A 20,177-nucleotide genomic window follows, 5' to 3' on the forward strand; every position below is an offset into this window, starting at 1 on the left:
GAAAAATGCATGAAATGAAACCATAACTCAAAAATAAAGGTAAGAAATGTATAGCTTCTGTGCCGTTTAGAGACATTTTCAAAAATTTTCCGCTCCCTAATTAAAAACTATCCAACAAGTACTTGTACCCTAACTGATGGGATCTGTATTTGGCAGAATGCCAAGAAAAATCCATTCATGCTGAAGGGGAAATACGTCAGAGTTCGTTATTGCGAGGCAGGTGGAGTCATGTCCGCCTTTGAAAAAAATTTCAGAAAAGGCAGGGGTGGAAAGAGGATGGGTCCTGAAAGATTCATCGAATGGCAGAGGAGAGAGACTATTCAAACTGATGAGAATGTTGATTTGAAAGGGGGAAGAATGTTATTGTTCTGAGATCTCGTTTAGGATGAATAAGGCATGTAGGTCCGTTCAAGGGAAAGAACGTAAACAAAATAACGTTCGCAAAAAGCAACTGAGTGGTCTTTTGTGTGGGAACAGCACCAATCTATGCACAATGACAAGGCCATCCAAACTATGTACAATGACCATCATAGGAAATATTTTATTTTCAGTGCACCTAAATGCCGCACCCGCTGAAAATTTAAGTTTTAAACACGTAAACGCCACGGCGTTTCTTCCAGAAATTACGGTAGTTTAAACTCAAAGCGTCCTTTCAAAATGGATATAAATTTAACAGTTTGTATCTAATTTGACTAGAGACGACGAGCTTGTCTAAACCACGGCAGAAATTCAAGCACACTTTTTCAAGACAGGATCTAACCCTGATCTAGAATACTCAGTACAAAAAAAATAAGACTCTGCTTTAATCTGCAAATCACCACTCTGCGGGCAAAATTCTTACTTTCCAATCCTTAATTTCTCTCTGTCTGTTTGTAGTAAAATTGCATGCCACTCAAATCTACATATATTTGGGAATGAGCAAACCTCATGGCAAAAACAGGCAATATAAAAAGAAGTAAATTTAATAACTTTTTGTTACTAAAGTTTAAACATTAATCCCACAATGTTAATGTTAATTTTGTCAATCATCATCACTTTATGTTGGTATATTAAAAATGCTTTGTATTTTTTAATTTAAGGAAATAAATTTTTTGTAATTTTAGAATATGGAGTGTATTAGGCAAATACATTCATTGCTGTTAGACAAATGCAAGGAAGTCTGTGCTGAGAGTGACTATGGAACCTTTAAAAACATCCTTGAGGATATGGAAAAACATGTTGGCCTCATAATCAGTGAACGCCTGGTCAACATTCCAGCACAAATAGCAGTGCCACTTTATGCTGGATTAAGGTATTATTTAAGTTTCTTCTGCTGTGTATAAGTTCTATATTGGTGTGGTTAAGAATATGTAGTAAGAAGTGATTATTAACCCTTTCAAGACAGTGCACCTTTGTTTAAGACACTCCCTCAGGATGAATGGGGTTCGAAATTAATGGTACCACTAGACGGGTTTTACGTCCGAACTTAAGCTAAGCCGAACTTAAGAGGGGGAAAAATCACACACGCACACAAAATTACATTCTAATGTCATACTTTTTGGTATTATTTAGATTATTACTTATGCTATCATGTATGTTAAAATTAGCATTTAATAATCTTTTTCCTTTATTGTACATAAAAATATATTAAAAAAATTGCTTACTTTGAGAAATAATTTTCAGAAGTGCTATTCAAATTATTCTGAAGTGAGCTCAGTCTTCCACAAAATGTCTATAGGGAAATCATTAGGAATATTGCTCTCTAACTCTTTAGAAAATGAATCATCACGCTTATTCATGTCACTGATTGGCTCATTTACCATGTGAGTATATCCTTCATCTAATAAATAACACTTGCTCCCCATCGAGACTTCCCGAAGTAAAATGAAAGTACATGAAATATAAGAAATAAAAGCATAATAGAACTTCACATAGTAACCCAAAAAGCCCTGCATATTAGCAAAAAAAAAAAAAAAAAAAAAAAAGAATTCAAAGAGATATCACAGAAACACAGATTTTTATATCACGTGGTGAGTTAAAGAGACAAACTCTTTGTCTACATTATGCTTTCCGTCCTCCCCCACACACACAACAGCTGACATCAACATTAAGCAGAATGTGATCAAAATGAAGGTCAGGATCCTAAAAACTATATTCATTTCAAAAGTTATGGACATGGGATGCCATCTAATGGTCTTTAAAATGTTCCTGGATGCCGGCTGGGAAATGGGTTTGTTTCTTGTTGGCACATATGCGTGACAGTCGGCACAAAAGGGTTAATGTTATGCCTTCCACAACTGCATCTGTGTTTCTCTGTGAACTGAAGTCATTTTCATTTTGGTATAAATATTCTGTCATTAGTCATTTGTTAGGCTGGCCTTGTTGTGCAAAAATTATTGCAACTTTCTAGCAAATCTAAATTTCTGACTGTTTTCAACATATTCAGAACACTAGTTGAAAATATGGGATCTAGTTTTGCCGAAAAGGTATTTGTTAAAAAATTGTTACTGAAATAATTAAGAACTTTTTTTTTTTTCTTTTAGTTGATTTTTAGTGTTACTAAGTATCTGGAAAATAAATGTCTTTAAAAATCAAACCCTGCTACAAAAAGCAGAATTTTTGGTCCCATCCCGTTTTGATACTCTTAATGTTATTATATACTGTAATAGCAAACCTATTTGACTATGGAAATTGAATGTAACAAACTGTATGGATATCATTTAATTAAAACTTTTTTGTATGTCTCATATTTTTTCCAGAATTTCTGCAAGATGTAACAAACAGACAAAAAAAATTACATACCACCCCTAATGAAAGACACCTTTATGTTGTTTTTCTTTTATCTTCACCATCACTTTTTTGTGTTCTGAACAAAGGCTATGAGAGACAAATGTTGACATTTAACTCTTAAGACAAGGATACAGTAAGCACATCTTAGGACATCATATGCTGTACACGACCATTGAACCAAAAACTTTCTTTCAGGGAGTGAAAGAAAAATCATGCATTGTCAGTGTTTTATATGGAACAGCGCACACAAGCCTCATGTGGGATTTAAACATGCACTGTGTTACTGCCAGGTTCATCTTCAGGCTGCTGACACAGGAGCAGAAGGAATGCTGCATCGAAGTCTGCCAGTGTGCTGTGGATGGCTCGTTTTTCATGTAGAGAATCATTATCGATGGCGAAATTTGGGTGTGTGGACACAGCCCTAAGACAAAGCAACAGTCTTCATTTGGCTCCCGTGGACTTCACTATTTTTCCGAAGATGAAGATCCAGCTCAAAGTTTGCCATTTTGACCCCACTGCAGACACGTTTTGAAAAGAAGACTTCTAGGACACATTCCAGCAGTGGCAGAAATGCTGGGAGTGTTGTATTGCTGTACAAGGTGACCGTTTTGAAGAAGATAGTGTGTAGCATTGGTAAATAATGTACTTTCTTTTAAACAGATCCAGTCTCAACTTGACACCATCTCATGTGGTAGTGGTTACAAAATAAATATATATGCAAACAGAGAATGTGCATCTCTTAATAATAAACAAACAAAAAAAAAGAATAGATAAGACTAAATTTCTGAATAACAGTCAGAATATTTAAGTGGCTGAGGCAACAAGAATCAGCAGTAATTTCATAAATTTTCAGGAGTTTCAAGAGTTTGAAGTTAGAACCTTCTTCAGCTGCAAAAGATGAAAATGAAGAAGCCTTTGCTCACATGATACCAATTCTTCATTTTCACTCCAACTGAAAAAGATTCAAACTTTTGAAACTAGTTTTGCAAATTTATAAAAATTACTACTGATCCTTTTTACTTTAACATCTCCAATAATTGTTATTTGGCATGTTATTTTTACTTTAATTTAATATTCATATTGCTTGAATTTCTCTCTCGGCAGCAAGCAGCAGTATCCTTAAACAATTAAATGGGGCTTATGAGAAGTCCTCAGTTTGAATCCAACTTTTGCCAGCTTTTCTTAAATCAATGTTTTTAATTCCTGTAATGTTGCTTTATTTTGAGAACAAGAAAAGAATATTTGTTAAAAATAATTTTAAAGGCTGTAAAAATTTTCTTAGAAAAAGCTCTTTTTCGTTTATTTTTATACTAATTTAAAACATTTTCTCACAAATTTATTTATGGTTAATATATGTAGTATTTATCATAAATAGTTTTTAATATAAAATTATTGATACCTGGCACAATAAATTAATTATGATTTTTTTTACATTAAAACTTTGAAAGGGAAAGTGCCTTTCCATTAAGCTTTTATAAAGATTTCCCGTATATCATTTGCAACATAAATGGATCCATGTGTTGTTCTTCTGTTGTATTTTGGTTTCATCATCCCATAAAATTTAAATTGCGAGAAACCATTATTTATTCAGTATGCTTGTTACCAGTATTTTATATTTTGAATATTCGGTGATAAATATCATCCATCAGTAACAAATAAATTTTAGGAAAATGCAATAAATTGGAGCACTTAAAAAAAAATACTTGTAGTAATTCTTTTTTTAAAAAGCAGACCCTGGCAGAGGCTGGATTTAAATTGAGATCTCATATTTCTCTGCAAGTACCAATAGGCTGTTGACACTTGCTCTTTAGCGAAAAATTTAAATAATGTGAAATTTACTTAATATTTTATCCTCACCTTTTATATTTCAAATACATGCTTTTCATGTAGTTATGACATCGCTTGTGAGTTACCCATTGGATTCACATACTTTAAAATTAGCTTCCTTTCAAGTGTCAAATAAGCATGATAAAATGTATAGGTACTTGTCTGTTAGTTGGGCATAAATGATCGATCAGCTTTCGTAGTGGTCCTTATTAAGTCCTTATATTTGAAAATAAAATATAAAGGCCCTTATAGGTGCTTACTTTTTCTCTAAAGCCCTTATTTTTTTGTTTTTAGTGCTTATTTTTTGCTTTTAGTGCTTTTTTTTTTAATGAATGCGCTGCTTTTTTCTGGTACCAAAGCCGAAACTAAATAAACAACTTTTCTTCCTAATATGGAATGTCAGATGGTGAGTCATACTCCCGGAAATAGCTTTCCCCCCTTTCTCTGCATTAACATAACCTTTGGTGTGCACGAAGAGTACAGACAGGTGCCCGTCGTTCTATTGGTCAAAGAATTGCGAAAGCAGTAGAAAATTTTGTTACATTCAGCATTCTTTTCCTCCCCAAATACTACACACGTTTGAATTTCTATAAACATCTTAAAAATTTGCATTCTCGTTTTGCTTAGTCAGTTCATATTCGTGTTTATTATGATCGTTATGCTTATATTATGAGCATATGTATGAATGTTTATAATAACATAGTTGCAGTAACTGCTGAAGTATAGTAAACTTCCAAAAATGGTTGTGTTTTAACACAGATTAACTTTCTAAGGAATAATATTCGGAATGGCTTAAATAAAGTAATCGAATAGTCAAAATAATTTCATTTTTTTGGCCAATATATTATACAGTATGAAGATTGGGAGGTCTCCCCTTTCTCCGTAAAATCTGGAATATTGAAACTGTTACAGTTTGCTGCAAAACAAGCAACGGACTTTTTTGGGGGGGGTCACCTTTCAATCTGGATTGAATAGGACTAAAAGTTCTGCGGTCTACCAACGCAAGCGAAGAATGATTCTATTCCGGAAATTTAACGCCGTCTGTTGAAAATTAGAATGAAAAACAGCCCAGTTATTTAGTTCTTTATTCTCCCAATACCGGTAGTTGTTGATTCCGATTGCGTAATATCACATAGGGAAGAATTACGGGGCACGTATTGTGCAATAAAGTTTGCGATATTTGCAGAGATAATTAATTTTGATGTTCAGTCCGAGATTTGTTTATGAACACTTAAAAGAGTTATACTGTGCTTGCTAAGCAGAATATTTTTTAGTTCCATTGGTTTTTCTTTTTATATGATGCACATATTGAAATGTCAAAAGCATTTATTTAGCGGAAAAATCTAAAGAGAGGCTACAGTTTCCCCCCCCCCTCCGCTCCTTCAAGTTAAGCTCGACTGTCCGAATATTCACCAATTTCCAAGTAAGCGGGTTAGTTAAGTTTTTACTGTTAAAGATGACTGCATGAAGCAAATTTCTGTCTTCTGATTTCAGACATGTCCCTCTTTTTTACTTAAATTACTTTCCTTGCAATATCTGTTAAGAGAAAACTGATATACAATGAAAATTTAGAAAATGTTCAGAATTTAGATTTAAATTATTTAAATATCAATATAAGTGGAAAAATAAATTGTATTTGTTATTAGGTTCCAAGCGAATACAATAAATATGCCTTATTATTACTTATTTTTTCTATTTTGAACTGAAATTTCATCATTAAATCTTGTAATATAGTTTAGTTCTTCATAGTTCTTTTTCCCTCTCATTGTAAACTAGTTCTGTAAATTGAACTATCATTTAAAATTAAAAACAAAACAAAAAAAAAAAAAAAGTAATTATTTTCCATGGTTGAGGTAATGCTTATTCTCTCTTAATAAGTACTTCATTTCTCATAATTTAAATTACAAGTCTAATTTTTAAGGTTATGCAGTTGTGTATGATGTAATTAGACAGGTGCTTATTTTTTTAATTAAAATGTGGCTGTGAACCCTGTCAATTCATTCATATCTACCAGTGATGGCAAGAGATTAAAAATTATTAATTAATAACCCTTTAAAAACATGAACAATGCAGCATGATATGTTAGTTGTGCCATCAGGTTGTTGGGAGGAACCAGCTGTCAAACCATTTCTCAACAGTATTTCATATCATCATCACTGCTGTATTCTGAACTATGCAAATATTTCTTAGTTTTCAAAACGAAAGTAAAATAATGTAAAGTCAGTATGATCAAAAATTGGAATTGAAATGCCCACCTACTGAAATTATTCTGGAAAGTCTGAGCCATGTATACTGACCTTATTGTACAACACTTTTCTGCTCAATTTGCCACAGTGTTTTACCTTTATATTTCATCAAAATTCTGTCAACAAATTAGCATAATAAATATCTCTTACGATGATATGTGGTATATAATCAATAAACAGTTATTTCATTTCATCCCCTAAAATATTGCCTAAAATCTTCTTGGGAGATTCTGAGGGGTTTTCTGGATTTTGAGCATCTTGAAATAGGCAGATTCATCATATTTCTACACTATCCTATGTTGTTTTGTTTCTGAGTCACAATAACAAAGTTTATCTCACAATCCACATTACAGTCTGATCAAAAATAATTTTACAAGTTTGTTTTTCCCTATCTAAACATAATAGCATACTTTTTAATAGTGAACTAGGATATCACCATAGTTTGCAAACTTGTAATCATGAATATTTTTCAATATTCTGTCTTTTTTTATTAAAAAACTTGTTAAGGATTGATATTTACGTAATGATATTCAAATTGCATCAGAATAACATTAAAATCAGTTTGGCATTCTCTCGAAAACACTTAATATTGCAACATGAAAACCATTTAGCTTTTAAGAAGTAGTGCAACATGAAAACCAATTCTGTTATTAAATGTTCATGATTAATTTTACAATTCTCATGGAATATTTTTTTTTTTTTTTTTTTTTTAGCCATGATATTAAAAAATACAAAGCACTAGGACAACCATTTGATTTTGCTTATTATATCATAATAAGTAAACTTATTGTATATGACAGTGGCCCAGTGGAAGACCGGGTGCATTATGCAAATCCTGAAGAAGAAATTATTGCTGAGGTATGTATAAATTGTTTTATTTTCAAAAAGTTTGAATCACAAACCAAAATATTAATTATTTTACAAATTATCCTATTGAAATTTATTCTACAACTAGCTTTAGCTGTTAGGTGAGTTTAGGTGTCTATAATCTGCTTCAAATGTACTGTACAATGTTGGTAATTTTGCTCGAGTAATTAATCGATTAATTAAAATGAGCATTGCAGTAGAAAGTACAATATGCCTTATTTTATAGTTAAGTTTTCATCCTGTTTAATATATTGTTGCTGAACTTAAGTAATGCAATAATTCACATATAAAGTGCATCCAGTAATGCTGGTGTTGCTTCCAAGAAATAAAGTTCATGCCATATAAAGAAATGCTGAATTGTTTGTTATGTATTACAACAGGGCTGCCACACTCCTGGAAAACTGGGTAATGTCAGGGAACGTCGTAATCCGTAAAAAGTGAATTTCACGTCAACGTTGGATAGATATGTTGAAATTATCCCCCATTGCCATTTTGTAAATAAACAATAACTTTTATTTCAGAATTTATCTTTAATACTTTTTAAAACAATAAAGCTGCTATCATGATATAATTTTATCATAATAATTGGTGGAAAAATTCCAATGTTTAAAAATTCATACATTGCATTGAAAAACCAATGAATTTCATTTCCAATTTTGTTTATTACTTAGATGGAATGTAGTGTAAGTATTCAATTTCTGTTGTAATTGTATATCTTTATAGCATGTAAAATTAATTTTTAAGTTTTCCTTTTAATTAATTATATTTGTACTGACATTTTATTATAAATATATTTCAGTAACTGCAAATATTTCAGATGTGCTAACTATCACTTCTGGTATTAATAACTCTTTTCATGTAATTAAAGAGAGAATTTATATGAACTTAACTAATTTTGTAATACACTTGATGATTGCTGAGTAGAATGGTGGTTTAGTATGCAAATATTGTATAGCAAGTTCTCTTAGTTTGACAAAAACGTAATTAAGTTATTGAGGGTAACAACTCCTATTATAGTTATAATAGTAATGCTTTGGGGATTTTTACACATATATATAACACATAAATTTGCCAATTACATAAGACTTATAATACTATATGTATACACACACACATATAGTATTATAAGTCTTATGTAATTGGCAAATTTATGTGTTTTTAAGTGGTACCATTATTAATTTACCCTCTGCACAGCCAACGTTCACTATGCAGATAGACTGGAATTTTTTTAAAACACACCCAGAAAAGTTAGGGAATTTCTTTCTCCTGCTTGAGTGGCAACCCTGTTACAAATTTTCAGAAATTTCATTGGTTACAAAATCTTTTCATTTTGATGTCTGGTTTTAGTAGTATGTATAATATCTAGTATTGTGTAACTTAAGAACAATTGATGATAAACATTTCATCTTGTAAACTTAAAGATGTAAACAACTATAATACTACAAATATATCTTCTGCTTCTTATTATTTTCTGTCTTGGCGAGAAATTTTATTTCTCTTAATTTGCTTCATTGTAACAGTATCGTAGATAATCTGTTGTGTATGATATTGGTAAAACTATTATTCAACAATAAGTGCTTAAATTTTCTTTAGAAGTTAAAAATTAGGGATTGGGAACTGTGCTGCATATTGTCAACTATACTTAGCCCTTCTTATTCTGTGCTATACCTTAATATGTTTGATAAAATGTACGAGACACTCTCATTTCAGTATGCTCCCTCTGTCTGGTTTTTTTTTTTTTTTTTTTTTTTTTCTTTTTAAAGATAAAATTATTCTGCATGTGTTATTTCTGCTTTATAAAGACTATGTTTTACTGTATCATTCTTGCTTTTACTATTGTGAAATCATATAGATAAGTTGGTACATCCATGGGAGCAGCAATTTATGTTGGGTTATAAAAATATAAGTTTACAGAAAATTAAAATATATTTAAGATAAACTTTATTATTTCTTTTTTGTTTGTAACAAATAAGGAATTCACATGCACTGTGTACCATAAGTATGCTTTTGTATATTTGTAATATAATAAAGATAGTTTTCAGATACGTTCTCAGCCATAGTTTCTTTAGGATTTTTTCAGAAAATATAAATTATCTTCATTCCTCGTCGAATGTTTAAAGACTGTTTCTCTGCCATATTAAATTCCGAGAATCATGGCTTTTCAGTTGGAATGTCAAATTCATTCTTCTGTCTTCTCATTTATTAAATTGTGTTAAAAGTTTCTTTTTCATTCATTATTCTTGCAGTCTCAAGAACATTACTGACTGCATTTTGTTTAAATTCTGAATCTTCATTTTCTAAATAATAGTCACTTCCTTTACCTCATTGTTGAAGAAAGAACAGCAATTTCTTGTAATTTTGGTTCCAACGTTGAGTAAAATCTATCATTTTAAAAATGAAAGAGATGAAAAAATGAGACTTATTGTTGAATGTTGGGCACTAGATTGGATTGGATTATTATTTTAATTTATTATGGCAAAGAACACGAGGGCTATCTGCCTAAAGGAAGGGATGCCTTCGTGGAGGACTTTTTAAGAGAAACTGGCTCGTATATACATTACGCATGGGGAAAACCACGAAAATGCCCATGCAGCCAGCCCGTTTGCAGGATTCGAACCTCAGTGTTCAGAGTCTTTACCACTCGGCCGCTGATGGGCGTTGGCACTAGATATCAACACCTGATTGATAAATAATAGACATTGCAGACTGCCCTGCTATTTGAAGACAAAAAGGTAGCTGCTGGTATCTCAACTGATTACTGAATATAATGCAAATCCAAGTGTATATCAGCACACTTTATCGAATTGTGTTGAATATGGTGTGACGACATCATTTGCATTATTGAAGCGTCATCTGCAAAACTTAAATTTAAAATGTTATAGTAAATATACATTAAAAACTGAAGGATCTTACAAATTGTAAAAGTAGGAATATTTATTATGTCTCGGGCATCTCTATGGGTTATGGTATATTGTGTTATTTGAAAACATTTTAATATTTCATATGCATCTAAATTAATAGGTTTTAATATATCTAATTATTGCAGTCAGCAGTGATGTCATTTGATTACCCAGTTTCCAATGAAAACGATTCTGGTGCATGGACAGATGAGGGAAATGAAGGTCGTCGAAAACGAAGAGTGATGCTCATACCTGCTTCTAAATATGATGAAATGTATTTGAAAATGGTTTCAGAAATTTCTCAAGCATAATTCTAAATTTTCGTGACTGTGTATTATTTATGTAATAAATTGTTTTCAAACATGCTGAAATCCTGTATTTCTTTAATTCTCTGATATATTGTATTTCTCATTCATCAAGTTACAAGTCTGAATATATTACAAACTTTTCGGCCCCCTTCAATTTTCTACACACTTTGTTATTTTTATGGGTATGGCGAACTTCTGGATGTATCAAACATTGAGGATATCTTAGACTAATTTTTTTTAAAAATTTTTAGACTTTTCCAGAATTTTTGTTACTAACTCTTAAATACAACCATATGAAAATCATGAACAATATGAAATCACCTTTAAGCCTTTATCTTTCTCCTGCCTTTCTTTGCAGTCTAAATAAAAGACAATACAAGGCACAATTAAAACTTTAAGTTTCAGACATATTTTTCTTCATCCCTTCTCTCTCTCAGTTGTGATTTATTTGCACTATGCAGCCTAAAACTGGTTATAGGAAATTTTTTGATACCCTAAGCATGTGCTTATCCCGCTTAATGGTTAATCGAGCCCTGCATGTAGCTTAGAAAATTAGTACACAACATGCATACATTAGAAGATCCTACTGTGCCGTACATTGAAACAGAGTTTGAATCAGTTCTTTGAGTTTTAGGGATGATGCATATTTGTAATTCAGGGGTGATTGTGGTCTCAATATAGTTCAGAATTCTGGATTTTTTAGATTTAATAAAGTTCAAAAACTAAATAAAGCTCAATGAGAGATCAAACTTCTTATATGAGTAAACTGGGTTTGCTCAATTTGTCTTTCGCAGAAAAGTTATTTCATTGTTTGTATTCTACAAAAAATGAAAAAAAAAAAAAGTTTTACTGATATATTCAGGCTGAAAGAAGATGGAAAACAAAAATCTCCAGTCTTGGCAAAACTGGTTAAATTTGTTTTAACTTGCTTTCATAGACAAACTGTTGAAAGTTCATTTATTTATATGGGTATTATTATGAAAAAATGTTGAGCATCCTTGAATGTGGAAAGCTTTGATGCAACAAACTGGGAAATTTTATTCTCATTACATAACCATACACACATAACTTTTGGCTCTGAAGATCCTATTGATAAAAGATGTTAGGAATAATTTATTGAATAACTGAACAGTTAATCAAAATTCATTACATTCCATGAAACACTTTGTTCTTTCTAGTAGTTTTTCAGCTCGAACACCTACTAATATACATACTTCAAATTATAATCTAAAGTCGTGTATAACAAAATGTTTTGCTGATTACACTGGCTAGATTATTTTTGTATGGCAAAACATGTGATCGTACTGCAGAGATGCCAACTCTCGATTTAGGCGGGAGACTCCCGATTTTCGACTGCTCTCCCAACCCAATTTGCAATATATTTCTCCTGATCTTTTCTTATTCTTAAAATTTCTCACGATTTTTATGGTACTTGGCATAGTACTTCGTTATATGAACAAAAAAAAAAAGTGATTTTGGATGATTGAAAGCAACTGAAATTTCTCTAGATTATATCTAAAACAAAACCTTGCGAATCAGATGAGAATTTTTGCTTTGTGAGCAAGAGCTATACGTATACAAAAACGTTCTCCAATGGACATTGAGCTCCACTGCGTGTCATCAGGCATTTATTAGCCAATGAGCACAAAGCAAGCTCAAGGCTGTTATTTGGATGTTCTTTAGTTATTTCGTTCATTTTGTCCCGAGTTGTGTGAGTACACATGCCTTCGGGAAATAGTTTTAGAAATTATCATCTTTTGTTGTCTGTGAGAAAGGTGAAATGCACGTGTATGTTTCAAAATATTGTACACAGTTGACTTTCCTTTCATTATTTCCTCAAGGAAATGCAATAAATTTGTAATGTCTACCGTGTCCTTGCAAATTTTCGATTTCGCATGGTGAAAGGGCAGATGTTCTCAAACATGTGCGTACACAAGGACAACATGAGTTATTTTGAAAAAAAAAAACGAAAAAATTAAATTTCTCTTCTAAAACAAAGGACCAAAAAGTTATTAATGCAGAATGTCTGTTCTCTGCCTTTTTACTGGTTTCTTTCTTAACGAAAGCAAAATCTGCCACTGTTCATAACATTTGTACGAAAACTGATTAAAGTAACGATTTTCTTAAACGATGCAAGTAATAAAAATTATTTTTATGTGTAAGGTATTTTTGTGTTGCTTGCATTTAAGAATTAGTAACTATTTAAAGTTAATTCATTATTAAAAACTATCTGTATCATTTAAAAAGTCTTTTTAACATTGTGAAAAATCTCCTGATTTTTGTGTGTCATAGGTTGGCAAGTATGTTACTGAACTTGCCAACCTATGACACACAAAAATACACATGCAAATGCAGCAGTTCTCAAAACTTAATTCTCTCTTTCCTTAAAAGTATGCTGATGTTAGCAAATATTTTTTTTAATGTGAGACATCAAAATTGTAAGCATGTGTGTGAAATAATAGTTAATCATAAATTAATTTTCAATAAATAAAAATATATAATATTTTCTTATAAAGTTGTCTGAAAATATGTGTGTATATGTATGTGTTTCAAATTAATATTCTGAATTATTTGAAATTATAACTCCACAGTAGTTTTCAGGATTCTTTTAAATGGGGTTACCTGATATTTGCATAAGTCTATTTTAAAAGGAAACTTGTATAAAGTATAAAAAAAAATAATGGATAAGACCTTTTTCCATTTTTTTTTTATTAAGTAATGTTTTATGTAAAATTATTAGAGTACGGCGTAAATGAAAAACAAAAAAAATTCAGTAACTGCACAAAATAATTATTAATTTTTAATAGTTTTACATTAAAGTAACTACTAAATTTTTGGGAAATTAATCCTTCTTTCTGTGTAATTCATCAATCAATTTTTACACTATTTACTGTAATATAATCTCCTCCTTCCTTATCAGATTGGATATAGCAAACCAAATGTTTGATAGCTTGAAGTTCGACTGTATGTGCAGATGCAAATTCAAACAAAAAATGTTGCAACAATATGCTTTTATAAGAGCAAAGCTCTCTACAGCTACTAGCCTATGAGGAAGATGCCTTCTTGGAGAATTTTCAAAAGGAAACCAGTTCATATTTACATTTTACATGAAAAGAATTGCAAAAATGCCATACAGATTCACCAGGATTTGACCCTAAATCAACCTATCAATGTTCAGTGGTCTTATCGACTTGCTCTGGTAGGCACTTAATGTAAACATATTAATAACTAATAAGTGGACAATTGATCAGATAATTTTATTTTTAAATACAGATAGCATTTGATGATAGATTTTCAAAAAAGCAGTGAAATTATTAGAAGTGAAGTAATACACAAAAAATGTAAAATGATTCTACTGATTTAGATTTTACAAAAAAGTTTCTGGTAAACTGACATAAATAAGTAGTTAAAAATGGGCAAAAATTATATTTGGTGTTTAGTGTTATAAATTTTTCAATTCCCCCCCCACCCCCGAAATTTCAAAACATTGTTATATTTGACAAAGTTAAAAAAAAAACTTTAGAAATAAAAAATTTCATATTATTTTTAGGGAATTTAGCAGCTGATTTTAACTGATTGGGGAGAGGAAGGTAACCCAAAATTCAAAACTGGAAGAGTTCTAGATTGAGCACAATAGTAGGATGTTACCTAACACTTTACTGCATCAATTAGTATTCCCTGAAACATACACTCAGCAATGCTCATCTTACATGTATGATATGTAGTGTTTTTTAATTAACATTTTCATAATATGTAAACAAAATGATAAAACATATTAGAGACGTATGTTTTCATAAAACATATTAGAGAGCAGGCCATTCTCGACTTACTGCCTCTCATTCCCTCCCCCCCCCATATATATAAAAATTCATGGTTTATTTTTATTTAATACATTCAGCAAACTCTGTGTAAACCAACCATGCCATCCCATGTGGTCTGTGGAGATGGTTACCTTAAAAAGAGAGACCCTGTTCAAATCAATGTTTTATGTTCACAGAAATACTTGTCACTTTACAAGATGACTGTGAAGAAAGGATTCATTGTGCTTATTAAATATAAATTATCACATTCAAAAAATGTAAACAATAATGTGCTTCTGTTGATTTCACTGTATTTATGTGATGGCTGCTTCTAACCTGAGGCTGACTTACAGATCTCCGTTTTACAATAGCTAAGGACATACTGCTTCTTAATGCAAACACTGCTGCATAAAGTACATTAGAGTCAAATATTTCACTTACTGTTATTATATGATTAAAAAAACTCAATAGACATGCAATGTACTGATGTTTATTATGATGAACAACAAAATGTTCCCAATATTCATACAAATCCAAAATATGCTGGGTGTGATAATATACAAAGAAATACACCATTCTACAATCATATGCATGTTATTTATGAATAATGTTTAAAAAAGTACTCAAGCAGAATTTTAATTTAAAACCCTTCTTGATATTGACGAGATTGCATTTTATTTGCAAGAAATTCTAATTGCCTCTTCGCTTCACAGGCTGGGAAATTACTAATATCATAATAGTTTGTTGCAATTTTCAATAGCCTGAAACAAAGGGGGGAAAAAAAGATTTAATGTAATTCAGTAAATATACAATATTGAAATATCACAGAGCTGAATTATGGAGCCTATACAGATTTTAAGCTAACTTCCACAAAAAACAAAAATTTCAACTACAGTAGCTTTTTGTTAAATTATTATATTTTAAAATAAGTAAGAATGACTAGAAAATATCAAAATCATTAAGGGGGCTGCTGCAGTCAGATCACTTATATCAAAGAAGTAGTAATAAGTTAGATTTCTAGTTCATAACACCAATGTGGAAATGTTGGCGTAAATAATTTAATAATTTTTTCCACAAACAGGGAATGAAGATAAAATAGGATATTTTCATCAGTTCTGCAAATTCTATGATGTGTTTAAAGTATAAGGGCGAGTCAAATGAAAGTGAGCCAACCCCTCCTCAGCAAGAATGGTTCGGTCCATCATCTGCGGCGCATGCGCGTAGCACAGAGACAGCCTTCATTTACGAAAGTGGCGCGAAAGTGTGAGGTTAAAGTTCTTTAAGGCGCTCTTACACTGGGTTGAAGACGGTAGCGTGACATAATGGACGCTCCAAAAGAGGAACAGCGTGGTGTGGTCAGGTTTTTGACAGCTGAAGGTGTTTCCCAACATGAAATTAGTCGCCGTATGACTGCTATGTATGGTGAACATTGCATCGCATTGGCCACTGTGAAGCGTTGGAGCAAACGGTTCAGAGAAGGACGTGAAAGTTGCAAAGACTATCCAAGACCAGGCCAAAGCCACCTTGCAATCACCCCCGACACAATTGCACAGGTTGATGAGCTGATTAGACAAGAACAGAGGATAAGCATCGATGAATTGGCAGAGCGTGTGAACATCAGTCACGGTTCGGTTCACACCATAATTCATGATCATCCAGGTTATCGGCTTTTGTGTGCTCAATGGATGCCCAAGATTTTGAACGACCGCCAGAAGACGGAGAGGTTCGGCGCTGCTTTGACTCATCTCATCCGGTATCACAATGAGGGTGACGACTTCTTGTCTGCAATTGTGACCGAAGACGAATCATGGTGCCACCACTACGAACCTGAAACACGCCGGCAAAGCTTACAGTGGAAACATTTGAATTCACCACCCCCGAAGAAAGCAAAGGCTGTCATTTCCTCGGGAAAGGTGCTATTGACTTTTTTTTTCGATCGTCAGGGGCTATTACTGATTGAATTTGCTAAACGTGGAGAGACTATCAATAGTTCGCGATATTGTGCAACGCTGGATCGGCTGCATGTCGCAATCAAGAACAAACGACCTGGAAGATTGACGAATGGTGTGATCTTGCTACACGACAATGCTCGTCCCCACGTCGCTGATGTGGTTAAGACACAACTGGCAAAGTTCAAGTGGGACACACTGCAACATCCTCCATACAGCCCAGATTTGTCGCCATGCGACTTTCACATTTTCGGGAAACTGAAAAAACATCTCAAGGGTACCAGATTCGTGTCGGACGACGCCGTGAAGGAGTCGGTTACAGACTTTTTGAATCGACAGCCCAAGGAGTTTTATGAGACAGGGATCACGCAGCTCATTTGTCAATGGGATAAATGTCTCAATGTTCATGGAGACTACCTTTAAATAAAGTACTCTGTTTGTCATATATTCGCACTGGCTCACTTTCATTTGACTCGCCCTTATACTTCATAAAAATGAAAACCAGTAAATTAGATACTTGATTTTTTAAACTGTAATCCCTCCAAAAAAGAAAAGCGGCGAGAAAACATGGAATTTCATTAAATTCAAACACAGCACCTAATGTTCTGTGCCACACACACACATGCAAGACCGGCACCACTGTGATTAGTGTAGTGATAACACTCCATCATAAGGATTCTATTTTACTTGACTACGGTTGGTTATTTCAATAATATATGACATATCATATTTTAGGATAAAAATATTTTTTTGGATAAATGATTAAATTTGAGTAAAAAGGCAATGATGACACAGATAACAGTACTACAAAGTCTCTTGAAGAAGCATGTGGTAATCTTTGTCATTTGTGATGGAATGAACCTGTCTGTTTAATTTGCAATAATGTTTTAGCTGTCCAATGTAAAAAATCCTCATAATTAAAGAGGCATCTTGAATCCAAGCATCCTTTGTACATGAACAAACCAAAACAATATTTCCAACAACTGTCCTCAAAATATTTTGAAATGTTTATGATTTAGCGAAAGATATTTCCTAGTGTCATGTGAAGTTTCATATCTGATTGTTAAAATAAAAATTCATACACCATTGGAGAATATCATGCTATGAAAATGGCAGAAATATGGAAATAAATATGGTGATGAAATTCAGAAAATGTCTTTGTCAAACGGCATTGTCATTAATAGAATTTCTGAAATTAGAAATGGACAATTCAAATAACTTATTAAAGAAAATCCCCAAAATTTACAATTCAATAAGATGAAACAACATTTGTGAAAGCTGCTGGTAATTATCATGCAACTTTTACACAGTCTGATTATCAAGAGGTCCCCTACTGCTTATTAGTAATGGAGCTGAACAATGTGCTATCAAAATCATAAACTATAAATTATAAACAGACAACATTATAAACTTTTTTACTGGCATTAATAAGAAAAATCACCTGCCATATAAAACCCAAGAGGAATTTTTAAGATATCAAGTGATTAACTTAAAAACTTGAATTAACACAAAAATACTTGACTGAATTTTGGACCAGAGCTAGAACTGAATTTCTCACAATTTCTGAAGAAGTAAATGTTCTGCCAAACACAGCATCATATACTTATGTCAAATTAATGTTTAAGCTTCAATGCTCATTAAATTCATATTTCATTAAACACTGGAAAACAATGAAGATCCTTTATGTCCAGAAGTGTTAAATATTGCACCAAGATTTAATTTATTATTCAGCAAAAAAAATAAGTACATCTATCTCAATAAAACAATTTTTTTCATTAATTTTTGTACAATTGAAATACAACACTACTACTTTTTATAAGCATATTCTTTATCAAAGAAAATAATTATTTATAGGAAAATATTTATATTTTCATTTTATATTTAATATCTGAGGTCACGAGAACATTTTGATGATAAAAATTGGCAATGAATGAAAGCGCTGATTCAAAGAGTCCATAAAGAAACATGTCTTGCACTTCTATAAATGGTAATGAGCATTTAATTTAATGATCACAGGCTTATTTGCTACAGTTCCACCTATGGTATCTAAGTGCAATCACTGCCTCTATACTATTTGTGGAAACTCCACAAATGGTAAAACTACTGCCATTACTTCTAAATGCTAATCAAAAGTCAGTAACCACCATTTTGAATAAAGCTTGGCAGTTTTACTTCATCGCATATCTGGAGGGAATCATAGTTGAGATTTTTAATTCCTTCACATTTCTATTTCATCACTACATCATTCACTGTTGCACGATATTCGAATTTCCCAAAAATTCCACAAACACAATGTATGATTTGACGCACACCGATAATCATGCCCTTTTCAGCCTCATTCAGCTCTTACTGTATGTCCCCTTAAATGAGCAGGTAATAACACATATATGCTAATATTCAAGAGCTTTATAAGAAGGAATATGGCAGAATTCAACATTCATGTGTGCTGCCAGCTATCCCCATCAGCAATGCAAGTTATACGAACAGCTTCATCAAAAAAAAAAAAAATTTTAAAGGTTTCAGATTTTAAATTACGTCCAGTTTTTGTTTTTTTTTTTTTTTTTTTTTTTTTACATTTTCTGTGTTACCTTTATTTATTAAATATCATGTTCTTTGCACTTAAACCATAAAATTCAGTTCAACAGCAATGTCGCAAAATAATTTTAAAATGAGCATATCTTTAGAATTTATGATAAACAGTTCCACATGCTGGAGATAAGATACACTTTTTTCTTTGAGAATAGGTCTAAAAAATGGGGTGTGTCTTATACGCCGATACTCAATTTTTGATTACATTCATTTAAGAAGTTATTTATTAAGTTAAATGATTTGAGAAGTGCGCATTAGTAATGTACTGGATGGTACAGAGGAAAATTTGTTGTATAAGGATTAAAATGCTGATTTAGAAGATGTTTCAAGAGACTCTTCATTTAGCTCTGGAGCATTTAGCATCTGGGTTTTTGAGGAAGAAGATTAAAAGGTGTTCACAGATAGACTGGGTATTTACAGAAAGTATTACTTTGTATTACTTCTATTTAAAATACTGTAAATTCATTATAATGATTAGTAATAAAGTTTTATGCTCCAAAAATGTGTATAAAAGAGGAGGTGCTGGCAAATACAGTACAGTCAAAAGTCGTTAATCCGGACTTGTTGGGACTTCGGCGATTCCGGATTATAGATCTTCAGTTTAAATCTTCTAAGATGGCATGCAGAAATCATAAAATTAAAAATATGAAATAAAGAACAATTATGATCTAACGGGTATCAAAATTTACAAAAAAAAGCTTAATATTTATTTGTTTAATTTATTAAAAATTTCTTTTAATGCAAGTTGTTTAAGTTGCTTCATTTTATGTGATAATACTTTCTCTTTAATTCTATAAACAGACATAATTTCTTGTTCAGTTACAAAGTTCCGCTGTTCAAGTCCTGTAATTGCCGTGTCGAGAATACCGACTAATTTGTCAATTGAAATTTTTTCGTTTTCAATAACCTCTGTGTCACTTTC

General features: G+C 32.0%; 2 protein-coding genes across 3 annotated transcripts in view; one reads left to right on the plus strand and one right to left on the minus strand.

Moving 5' to 3' along the window:
* The window catches only part of LOC146995241 (protein BCCIP homolog), a 57,171-nt gene extending 46,191 nt beyond the window's left edge, over positions 1 to 10,980 (plus strand). The window contains exons 5-7 of the mRNA XM_085826003.1: positions 1,104 to 1,291; positions 7,556 to 7,700; positions 10,756 to 10,980. Of these exons, the coding sequence (XP_085682129.1) occupies positions 1,104 to 1,291; positions 7,556 to 7,700; positions 10,756 to 10,920 (498 nt within the window). The 3' untranslated portion in view covers positions 10,921 to 10,980. The remainder of the gene's footprint in view (positions 1 to 1,103; positions 1,292 to 7,555; positions 7,701 to 10,755) is intronic.
* A 4,211-nt stretch (positions 10,981 to 15,191) lies between these two features.
* Positions 15,192 to 20,177, minus strand: part of LOC118204719 (DEAH-box helicase 15) — an 84,737-nt gene continuing 79,751 nt past the window's right edge. For both annotated transcript variants that reach the window (XM_085826005.1, XM_085826004.1), the window contains one exon: positions 15,192 to 15,478. In XM_085826005.1, the coding sequence (XP_085682131.1) occupies positions 15,358 to 15,478 (121 nt within the window). In that variant the 3' untranslated portion in view covers positions 15,192 to 15,357. The remainder of the gene's footprint in view (positions 15,479 to 20,177) is intronic.

This window comes from Stegodyphus dumicola, chromosome 10, assembly GCF_044657685.1.
Source record: "Stegodyphus dumicola isolate Sdum_Otavi_A_Nest chromosome 10, ASM4465768v1".
Taxonomy (NCBI): Eukaryota; Metazoa; Arthropoda; class Arachnida; order Araneae; family Eresidae; genus Stegodyphus; species Stegodyphus dumicola.